Consider the following 12,026-nt stretch of genomic DNA (forward strand, 5'->3'; position numbering starts at 1 on the left):
TAATTTGCAAAAATCTCAAGTAAGCTTTTTTCAAGTTATCATTATGCGGTGTTGTGTGTAGAATTCTGAGGAAAAAAATGAACTGAATCCATTTTGGAATAAGGCTGTAACATAACAAAATGTGGAAAAAGTGATGTGCTGGGAATACTTTCCGGATGCACTGTAAGTGGACCTTTTAATTTAAACAAGAGTAGTTTTTGAATATTTGTAAGTGCACCATTGTTCATTTCATGAGTTTCAGTGAGAGTTCATGTGCGCGTGTGAGATTTGTGTTGTGTGATTCCAGATGTGAGAGGGTTGAGTTTTGGCAGGCAAAATGAAATGGAGCAATACAGACTTTGACCGTGTCTTAATATTTACTACTGTTATAAGATTAATGTGTTATTGTTGTTCGAAATAAAGTTGTTGAACTTTTAAAAGAAGACTTGCGTCAAGTCTATGCAACAAATTAATTCATTGGAAATTTATATCCTGCATATGAATGAAGGAGAAACATCAATACAATATATATTCCTTTGAATATAACTTTGTCTTGTGTATAGTATATTCTTACAGATTAAGCAGGTTAATTTAGTAGTGTATATATATGTTGTGATAGATTAAGGTCTCCTTGACCCCTTGAACCCTCAGACTAGACGTCAGGCACCAGGTAAAAGTCCAAATATGAATATTTATTTTAATAATAAAGTGCACAAAGCACCCTCCTCTCCACAATACTCAATAATAAATCACAATGAACAATAACCAATCCTTCACTCCCAGACGCGTTGCCACCCTTCCACCCAGCTCAGCTCGACGTCTGGGATTTCCCATAGTCCTTTTATAGTCCTTGATCTGGAAGTGTTTCGCCCTCTCTGTCCACGTGACTAGGAACACTTCCGGGTCATATAAAAACTCTTCTTCACCCCGGAGGCACGTCTCCTGTTTCCTGTCATGTGATCATGATGCACCTCCGGGTTATAGGGCACATAAGAGTCCGACAGCCTCCCTACAGCGACTCCTGGTGGCCCCCATGGTATCCAGCAGGGCTGTGCATATAAACTACAGAGTCCATGATGCCCTGCTGGAATTCGGGGCACGTCCACGCTGCTGGGAGAGCTCCTCCTGGCGGCCTGGGGGTGAGGGCCGGAGTAGAAAGCAATCCTTCACAATATATATATATATATATATATATATATATATATATATATATATATATATATAATATATATTTATATGTGTATATATATATATATATATATATATATACTGCGGTGGGTTGGCACCCTGCCCAGGATTGATTCCTGCCTTGTGCCCTGTGTTGGCTGGGATTGGCTCCAGCAGACCCCCGTGACCCTGTGTTCGGATTCAGCAGGTTGGAAAATGGATGGATGGATGGATATTCTTAAAGTTGCTGATTTGCATATATTCAAAGAGAATCATGAGCATATATGAAAATAAGCATTGTGTCCTAGTGCATGTTAGTATAGTAAGGGTTAAATCACAACAAGGCCTGTGACTGTATATTTTTTTATTTTTTCTTAGAAGGCTGGAAACTACCAATAATTCATAAGTCAAGGTCAGACATTTCTATGTGGTGAATGTGAGCTGAGGACTGGAAATAATGGTGGCAGGTACTGGATGGGTGCAAAGTGGGGAGAGGGTCTGTCAAGTGGGCATGATGGACAAAACAGAGTGCTACACTCATTAGGCTGGGAAATATTGGTGGAGCCAATGAGAGGCAGGACAAGACAGTGGAATGGTGGGAGTCAGATGAGGTGACAAATGAGCTAAGTGAGGTACTCTCTTGATAAGGACTGTAATAAAAGTAAGATGGCACCATTGCTGAGCACTCCGTTCACCTGACTCTGAGTCTGTATGTGCATTGCACTATAAAACTTGATTCTGCTGCCTGTCCTGAGACTCTGAGTGCCTACTTTGGGCTAAGGGTGCCCATCTCCGCTTTGACAGTAACAAGCTGCTGGTGCAGATGATACCATGCTGGGTGAATTGACAGATAATCTCGAATTTGTGGAATCATCACATAAGGACTTGGACAGCATACAGGCTTGGGCAGATTTGTGGCAGATGAAACTAAATGTAAGTAAATGTAAAGATTTACATGTAGATAGTAAAAATGTGAGAGTGTAATACACAATGGAAAATCTGAAAATTGAAAGTGACAGTGTTCAGAAGCCATTAAGAAGGCTAACAGGATGTCAGGTTATATAGCGCCTTGATGTGTGGAGTACAAGTCCAAGGAGGATCTCCTCAGGCTTTATAACACACTGGTGAGGCCTCATCTGGAGTCCTGTGTGCAGTTGTGGTCTCTGCTCTACAAAAAAGACAAAGTAGCACTAGAAAAGGTCCAGAGAAGAGAGACTAGGCTCATTCCAGGGGTTGAGTTATGAGGAAAGATTAAAAGAGCTGAGCCTTTACAGTTTAAGCAAATGGAGATTAAGGGGAGACATGACTGAAATATTTAAAATTATGAAGGGAATTAGTCCAGTGGATCAGGACTGTGACTTTAAAATGTTAATCAAGATCACAGGGACACACTTGGAAACTTGTTAAGGGTAAATTTCGCAGAAATATTAGGATGTCTGTCTTCATGCCAAGAACCACAAACACCTGGAATGGATGACCAATAGTGTGATGGAGAGTAGGACGTTATGGAACTTCGGAACTTGAATTGATGTTATCTTGGAGGAATTAAGTGAATAAGATTGGCGAGCTTTGTTAGTAGAACTGGTCTGTTCTCTAAAATGTTTTAATGTTCAAAGGTTTCATAATACACAATGGAATATATATGTTTCATGACATTACATGATGGTTCATCTTACAATGGCATAAACATTTTTTTAATAAACCCTTTGAATCCCTTAAATGCCAGTAGTGACTCTAGTCTGCTGGACCCTTGAGCAGGGCCCTTAACCTACAATTGCTTCATCTTGGGTGTGACGTTAATCTTCATCCAGCCCTGCCAGCAGGTCCTCCAACTTACAGGGAAAACTTGGGAGCTGGTGGCAGGATTGGCTCTCCAGCCACCATAAAAAACCTCACGCAGTGTCCAGTGTGGTGCTGAGGTGTCACCCGCTACAATCGGGTCCCAATCCAGGCGGTTCATTGTGTGGTGCTTCCAACCTCTCACTCTCTTAATAGTTTACTTTGAAAACTAAGAACGTTTAGGAGACATTCAAATAAGTTTATGAAGGACTGACCAAAATATCAGTGAGCCTTAAATGAATAACTCAATAATATTTTTGTCCCGTGTGTAACGCTGCTGTCTGATCGAAGTGCTTCTCTCTCACAATACAAAGGACGTCTCTGTCTGTGACCAGGAAATGCGTGCACATGCGCACTACAGTTCGGGCCGTACAGGCATGACATTGGTGCGCATGTGCAGTTCAAATCAGACTGTGATTTCTTACGTGAGGGACTGAATGTTAATAGTAGTCGCGCTGGTCTGTCAGGTTGAAGACAACGTTTAACAAGCAGAGAGGTATGTACTTGTGACATGAACAAGTTGAGAAACTTGAGAAAAAGAGAGGACTGGGCAGTCCTAGGGGTGCCAGTCGCCAGAGAGCATCATAGACGTGCTCGGTGTGTTCTCCGAAAGCCCATTTTTAATGTTTAATAAGTCCGTACACTTAGCGCTGCTCCTGGTCATTCGCATTCTGTGATTGTCCTCCTGATCAGTGACTTGCGGTGAGGTTCATGGCTGGTGAGGCACTGACTCCTTTAGAGTCTGTCAGATTGTACAAATATATGAACCCCAAAGAGCAGCTTATTCACTATTCGATTGGCAGCCAGCGTGCACATTGACTACTGGTTACGTTTCATACTGTATCTTATCAGCATTTACATTTAGAGCGACAGGAGAGAGCGCATTTGATCCTCACCCTCCACAATTCATACTCATTCAATACAAATGAAAGTATAGAGTGGTGTAGAAAAAAACGGATTTGAATTTGACCTAAATAAAAATATTTAGTTGTTTTTAAAAGCTTTTAATTCCAATGCTTTCATAAATTTTAATCGACTGTTCAACAAAAGGATAACAAGAAAAACAAAAGAATATTTTATGTAAGGTCAAAATTTAGTTTTTAAATATGGGATTGTTTTTTTGTTTTTTTTTTCTTAGTCTGATCCCATTTTTTAAAAAACTGGAAACCGTTTATGGTCTTAGATGGATAGCAAGCGACTCGAGCAATCGAGGAAAGGTTGGGCTGCCGTAGTTGGGCGGGGGGCACACGTCCCTAATTATATTGTGTATGTAAAGAGTTTCACTGTAAAACGTAATAAGCTTCGTATTTGTGTGTTTGGAGACCCTGGTGTCGTACTGAATTTGTATTGTATAAAAACAAACTACTGTCCAGCATGCCTAAATGTGTCTTTTCGTTTCTGATTGCTATACGGCACTACCAATTGTGACAATTCGTTCTAAACAGTTTCAGCCAATCAGCGCCTTCTAAACATGCAGAATGACAGTGTGACCCTTTATTGTAGCGGCGCAGCATCTTCGTACAGTCAGTCATTGTCCTGTTAGACTGTTTACTGTTAAGTGCTGCTTGAGATACCGTTTATAGTACAACAGGTAGCCTACGTAGTTCTTAAATTGGTATTGAAATGCACACACAAGTCTCCTAAATTATTTATTGAAATGCATACATTTACAGTGTCCGTTTTAGGAAGTCGTAGTTTTACTTGTTCCTGTTATTATGAAATATAATTTCTCAGTGTCACATATTATTCGTTACTACTCGCGAGTCCCGTATCATTGAGATTCTGTTTTATATTCATTATAAGCAAACGTTTTAAAAGGAGCATTAATTGAACTGATTGTAGCAGACTTGTCATCTTCTTAAAATGACTTTATTGATTTGATGTTGACAATTAATCATAATGTCAGAAACCAAGGAGGATATGAGTTTTGCTGTTTCTTTTTCTTTGTGACATCGCATCAGTAGAGAGTGCGTGACGTTAACAATGCATTCTGTCCTAAATGGCAGCGCATACGCTTTTTGATATTTCCTAAAGGCCAATGTGTCTCAGTTTGCTCATTAATATATTTTGACAGTGTATTTTAGTGAGAATGTTTATAAACATATTACCCATGTTCATTTCCCATGTAGATATGTAACGTTTGGTGAGAATAAATAAAAAGTAACAACACATATAATAGTTATGTTGCATTGTTTATGATTAACAAAATTCATTGTTTATCTGAACTGTTCTACTTATACAGTTGATTTATTCCACTTCTGAAGGTGTACATTGTCGGTATTCTCCTCCCGTTGTGAGGGACCGCTAGACGTTACTGGGCTGATCGAACCCCAGCTGGACTAACTCTTCAGATAGAAAGAGCAGCAGCCGCACCAGAGAGTAGTTTGAACACCAAAATGGACTCTGGAGAAAAGATAATAGAAATACTGAAATCAAATCAAATAGCCTTTTATTGTCAATTCACTATATGTGGAGAACATACAGGAGAATCAAAATACTGTTTCTCTCTCAACTTCGTAGTACAATAAAATATAAAAAAAGCATAGAAGTACAACATAAGATAAATAACATTAGAACTTGTAAAGTAGACCTGTGTACAATGTGCAATAGGCATTAGTGCAAAAGCCACTTACAGTAAATTAATAAGCAGGGTTGCCTAAATGAGTCTGCCAATTTTTGTCAAATGCATTCTGTGTAACCAACTAGCAGAGCAATTCCAATTTTCTTTCCACACCTGACTGAATTATTTCAGATTTTTCTTTTTGTTATTTACAGTCTCTTTGGACTTTGCCTTTTTAGCATGAATTTTCATGTGTCCCTGAAGAGGAGTTTTCTGTATGAATGTTTTTCCACACTTAGAGCAACGTTATGGCTTTTCTTCTGTGTGAGTTCTTACATGTCACTGAAGGCTGCAGGGTTTTATGAATCGCCTGCCACATTCAGAGCAACAATATGGCCGTAATCCAGAATGAATTCTTTTGTGTCTATGAAGGCTGCAGTTATCGGTGAATAGCTTGTCACAATCAGGAAACGAGTATGGCCTCTATCAAATGTGTGTTCTTATATGTCTACGAAGACTGCCTCTTTGTGAGAATTTCGTGCCACATTCAGAACAGGCCTAAAGATGGTCTTAATTGTGGACTTCTGCATGACGCAGAAGATTGCTCGTGTTGGAAAATCTTTTGCCACATTCAGGACAGCAATAGGGCTTCTCACCAGTGTGAACTCTTAAATGTTTCAGATGATTACTGCTACTTGCAAATCGTTTGCCACATTTAGAACAGGAAAATGGCTGTTCTCCTGTGTGCAATCTCATGTGTGTCTGAAGATGGCCTGTTTGTGAGAACCGTTTGCCACATTTAGAACAGGAAAATGGCCGTTCTCCTGTGTGTATTCTCATGTGTGTCTGAAGATTGCTTGTTTGTGGGAACCGTTTGCCACATTCAGAACAGGAAGATGGCTGTTCTCCTGTGTGCACTCTCATGTGTCTCTGAAGATGGCCTGTTTGTGAGAACCGTTTGCCACATTTAGAACAGGAAAATGGCCGTTCTCCTGTGTGTATTCTCATGTGTGTCTGAAGATGGCTTGTTTGTGAGAACCGTTTGCCACATTCAGAACAGGAAAATGGCTGTTCTCCTGTGTGCACTCTCATGTGTGTCCGAAGATGGCCTGCTTGTGAGAACCGTTTGCCACATTCAGAACAGGAAAATGGCTGTTCTCCTTTGTGCACTCTCATGTGTGTCTGAAGATGGCCTGCTTGTGAGAACCGTTTGCCACATTCAGAACAGGAAAATGGCTGTTCTCCTGTGTGCACTCTCATGTGTGTCTGAAGATGGCTTGATTGTGAGAACCGTTTGCCACATTCAGAACAACAATATGGTTTCTCTCCAGTGTGAATTCTTTTGTGTCTGCGAAGACGGCTCTTGTCAAAGAAATGTTTACTACATACTGGACAACAACATAAATCCTGTCCTCCGTGACCAATCATGTGTTTCTGAAGGTGGCTCACTTGTGAGAATCGTTTGCCACGTTTAGACAAATATGGTTTCTCTACAATGGGAGTTGTGGTATGGCTGTGTTTTGAAAAGTTCTTAACACATTTAGAACGGTGGTATGACTCCTTCCCTGTATTATCTTCTCTGTGTTTCTTAGGCATGTGACTATCTGAGAATTGTTTCCCACCTTCAGGACAGTGATATGGTTTCTTACTCCCATGAATCCCTCCATTATCTTTAGAATTCAATTTGTATTTAAATGTTTCCACACACTGTTGGTGGATTGGATTTATATTGTACACTCTTTGAGATTTGATGGCATTGATCCTTGTTAGCTTCACAATAGGCTGAAATCTAGGGTGCTGAGAGGCCGGTACCAAGGTCTTTGTTGCAGATGCCAGTTTCTTCCTATTCTTATCAGGTTGTTTAATTTGTGTACGACCCTGAAGAGAGGACAAGTTGTCATTCTGTTGAAAGTCTACAGAAATAAAAATAAGAGTTAAAGTTTTAAATGACCAATATTTAAAATAAAATAGCACTACAAGAGAATATTCAGTGTTTAACAGTACAGTGGAACCTCTAGATACGAGTTTAATTCGTTCCAGTACTGCGCTTGTATAGCGAATTTCTCGTATCTAGAACAAACTTCCCCATTGAAAATAATGGAAATCCAGTTAATCCGTTCCGCACCCCAAAAATATTAACATAAAAATCAATTTTCCTAACAAATAACACTGATAAATACTGTAGTCTACCTTTAATAAATAACACTGGTAAATAATATAACTGATTATTAAAAGAATCAAAACAGGTGTCCAAAGTGCATTAGAGCATTCAATAAATCTTTAAATAAATAATCCTTAAAACAGTTGTGAAGTGGAGGTTTAAAATACACAAGAATAACAATCCTTTAACACGAGGTTAAAACGTCAACAGGAAGCAGTCTTTAAAAAACAGATGACAATCCCCGGTGCTTCTTCTCTGTTAGCGTCAGTGTCTCACCTGCTTCTCCCATGCAGGCTCTGCAACAGGTGAGACACTCTTAATGCAGCTGACCTTCTCTACACCGTCCTGCTTCTGCTGTTTGGCTCGCCTGTTCAGCTACACGCGAGCCTGCACTCGCTCGCTCTCCCGCACCGACTTCCTGCTGCTGCTTGCTGCTGCTTCCTGCAACCTCCGTTCTCTCTTTTCTTTTACTTCTTCTCCCCCTTAACCGGCTCGCACTTCTCTATATATACGGGGAGGACATGGCAGCTGCAGCCCATCAGCCACAGGAACAATCATGGATGTGGGCAGTTTCCCCACCTGTGCACTTAGGTGAGAAACGCCCACACTGCAGATCACCCTGCGGCTCACTACAGCTACCACGCCCCCTCGCTAAGCCGCGAGCTATACCCACAGCCTGGCTCGTGGCTCGTTATGCGAGCCAATGCTCGTATTTAGATCTGAATTTTTCGCTCATACTTCCCTCGTATCTTAATTTTCTCGTATACAGAGGTGATCGTATTTCGAGGTCCCACTGTATATGCCTTTTGCAACCCACTTTACAAAAGCATGCTAATGGAGTTAACACTTCAACAATCCCAACATTTACAGACTGAATTACCAAACACATGAAGCCATATTAGGATACAGTTACCATGGACCAGGAACAAGCCATGAGCGACTACCATTAATGGCTTGGTGATGGCTTGAAAAATAAGGAGCAACTGGAGCAGCAAGGGTGGCCAACATGACCTGCAGACCTTTTAGAGAAGACCCCAGATAGAAATGTCAAGGATGATAAAGCCAGTACATCTACATGCACAGTGACATTGACATTGCCAAGGACTCATTACATCAGTTATGGTCCCTATGACCACTCCACCTTGTTTGTATAACTGTGCTAATTGACAAGCTAATTTATTGGAATAAGTGTGAACTCCCACCCTGGGCGATCAAAATTAGACAGTAAGCCACATCGTATATTTACATACTTCTTTGGGCTGCTCCCATTAGGGGTTGCCACAGTGGATCATTTTCTTCCATATATTTCTGTCCTCTGCATCTTGTTCTGTTACACCCATCACCTGCATGTCCTCTCTCACCACATTCATAAACCTTCTCTTAGGCCTTCCTCTTTTCCTCTTCCCTGGCAGCTCTATCCTTAGCATCCTTCTCCCCATATACTCAGCATCTCTCCTCTGCACATGTCCAAACCAACACAATCTCAACTCTCTGACTAAGTCTCCCAACTGTCCAACTTGATCTGACCCTCTAATGTACTTATTTCTAATCCTGTCCATCCTCATCACACTCAGTGAAAATCTTAACATCTTTAACTCTGCCACATCCAGCTCTGTCTCCTGCTTTCTGGTCAGTGCCACCGTCTTCAACCCATATAACATAGCTGGTCTCACTACCATCCTGTAGACCTTCCCTTTCACTCTTGCTGATACCCATCTATCACAAATTACTCCTGACACTCTTCTCCACCTATTCCACCCTGCCAGCACTCTCCACTTCTCATCCACAATCCCCATTACTCTGTAGTGTTGATCCAAACTATTTAAACTCATCCACTTTCTCCAGCTCTACTCCCTGCATCCGCACCATTCCACTGACCTCCCTCTCATTTACACGCATGTATTCTGTCTTGTTCCTACTGACTTTCATTCCTCTCCTCTCTAGAGCATCTCTCCACCTCTCCAGGGTCTCTTCAACCTGCTCCCTACTGTCCCTAGAGATCACAGTGTCATCAGCAAACATCATAGTCCACAGGGACTCCTGTCTAATCTCATCTGTCAACCTGTCCATCACCATTGCAAATAAGAAAGGGCTCAGAACTGATCCCTGATGTAATGCCACCTCTATGTTGAATGCATCCGTCACTCCTACAGCAGACCTCAGAAAGTAGGAGACAGAGCTGGATGTAGGAGAGTTAAAGATGCTAAGATTTGCGTTGGGGGTGACGAGGATGGACAGGATTAGAAATGAGTACATTAGAAGGTCAGCTCAAGTTGGACGGGTTGAGAGACAAAGTCAGACAGGCGAGATTGCGCTGGTTTGGACATGTGAAGAGGAGAGATGCTGGGTATATTGGGAGAAGGATGCTAAGGATAGAGCTGCCAGGCAAGAGAAAAACAGGAAGGCCCAAGAGAAGGTTTATAGACGTGGTGAGAGAGGACATGCAGGTGATGGGTGTAACAGAACAAGATACAGAGGATAGAAAGATATGGAAGAAGATGATCCGCTGTGGCGACCCCTAACGGGAGCAGCTGAAAGAAGAAGAAGAAGTGGTGCACAAAATCCCATGATTCATCAGAGACATTAGATCTTTAGTGAAGTTATAACTATGAGTTTTACAGTTATTTGATTAATAAAGAAAGGCTCAGGCATGTATTTTTCTTTTCTATAAATCACGTAGAAATAAGACTGATATTTATCCAGCTCGAGGTCAGGAACAAGAAGTAGAAATAGATTTATACACACACTGGGAGGCCAGAAATATTAAAGTACCCTTTACTCCTTTTACTTTGCCCAGTCAAAATTCTAGAGGTTTTCTGGAAAAGAGAGACTGATTAAGCCTCATGAAAAGAGCACTGCTAATACAAGATTGATTTTCAGATTTATTGCAGAAGGACCTGTCATTTTATATCAGACATCAAATATTAGGACTTCAAAATATTTGCTTCATGTCCAGTCCTACTCTGAATACCACAATCTAGCACAGTTACTAATTGTTCCGTATTTTAACTCTGCTACACTAAATAATTTCTCATGTCACAGACACACCAAGCTATGGATTATGTAGTTGAAGGAAGGCAGAGAATTTCTTCCATTTGAAATCAACTATCCCATCCTCTTGTTATTACAAAGAAGGATGGCACCTCTTGCACACATTTAAATTCAAGAGTCAACAAGTTGTTCTTTATGTTGCTATACAAACCAGACAGGTTCCCCAGTTAATGTCAGAGATTCAAGCCTCTCTAACTTAAAATTATTGATGCTAAATTTCTGCCTTCTTGTTTATCATCCATAACCTAACCTTTTTTAAAATCACATTTCTGCTATCTTAACACAGTCCTTTGTCATAAATTTGGTATTTCATCTTGCTAAACACAAAAATGGCCATTTTGCTGCAGGTTATCAATGGAACAGAGTTTGAAGTGGGGTATGTTTACTTGTTTAGGACGCTATATACTTGCCCCTTTCCTATAACAAAAACGAGTTAGGGTTGTCCCTTTGATGTTTAGCAAAAAAGAAGCATTTGAAGAAGAACTATTCAGAATATTTCCTTATGCATTACGATATTGGAAGTCTTCTGAAATTTAAGGAATTATTTGTACTGATTGCTGATTGGAGGCAGGCATATACAGTGCAATTTTATGGGCTCAAGAAAGGTTGGAGGTCTTCAGAACAAGACACACCCAACTGGGTGCAGTTTTATACTGTGAAGAAGGATATTTCACTGTATCTCTGTTTTTCCAGCATGTCGACATTAGCCAACTTCATTATTGGCTTTTACAGATTAGGCCAGTGAACTACGTTGCCAGTGAATTTGGAATTTTGCCATCAACACTGTCAACTTTCTTGAAAGACGGAGCAAAAAAAGAAAAATCTTGGGTTGCCAATGTATGTGAACTGCTGCATTTGAAGACGTCGAAAAAGCCGTTTTTATGTGTACAGTGATGCTCGTTCAAGAAACATTCCTATTAATGCGGCAATCATTCAAGAAAATGTGAGGTTTGTAAACTCTCTTGGGCCCTCCCTCAACTAGACAGCATGCCGAAGAGCGTCCCAAAGTCCAAACTCCGTGTTTATGGAAGACTGTTTATCTGTTGCCGGGGCAACAGTAGGCTCAAAGCTGTGCTGCGTCTCTCAGGAAAGTAAACAGAAAAGATATCAATGGGTGATATGCAAGGAACATTGTAAATGCAGGTAACAGGATTACTTGATCACTGATCTGGCCACGACCCTGCTTGACTGCTGTGTCTGAGTATAGGAGAGTGGCAGATCACGCTACAATAAATAAGTGTGCCGTTCCTGTTTCAAGCTGAATAAAGC

General features: G+C 40.8%; 2 protein-coding genes across 3 annotated transcripts in view; one reads left to right on the forward strand and one right to left on the reverse strand.

The window, feature by feature from the left end:
- LOC127526378 (gastrula zinc finger protein XlCGF57.1-like) overlaps positions 1–12,026 on the forward strand; it is a 669,858-nt gene that overhangs the window by 543,003 nt on the left and 114,829 nt on the right. The window lies entirely within an intron of this gene.
- Positions 5,418–7,543, reverse strand: LOC127526373 (gastrula zinc finger protein XlCGF8.2DB-like). Of its 2 annotated transcripts, XM_051921759.1 has the most exons (2): positions 6,823–7,543; positions 5,418–6,738 (listed from the first exon to the last, which is right to left on the reverse strand). In XM_051921759.1, the coding sequence occupies exons 1-2, from the start codon at positions 7,139–7,141 to the stop codon at positions 6,116–6,118; spliced, it is 942 nt and encodes a 313-aa protein (XP_051777719.1). In that variant the 5' UTR covers positions 7,142–7,543; the 3' UTR covers positions 5,418–6,115. The 2 variants fall into 2 exon arrangements, with proteins under 2 accessions (XP_051777719.1, XP_051777718.1); XM_051921758.1 differs by having other exon boundaries at positions 5,418–7,538.

This window comes from Erpetoichthys calabaricus (assembly GCF_900747795.2).
Source record: "Erpetoichthys calabaricus chromosome 1 unlocalized genomic scaffold, fErpCal1.3 SUPER_1_unloc_23, whole genome shotgun sequence".
Taxonomy (NCBI): domain Eukaryota; kingdom Metazoa; phylum Chordata; class Cladistia; order Polypteriformes; family Polypteridae; genus Erpetoichthys; species Erpetoichthys calabaricus.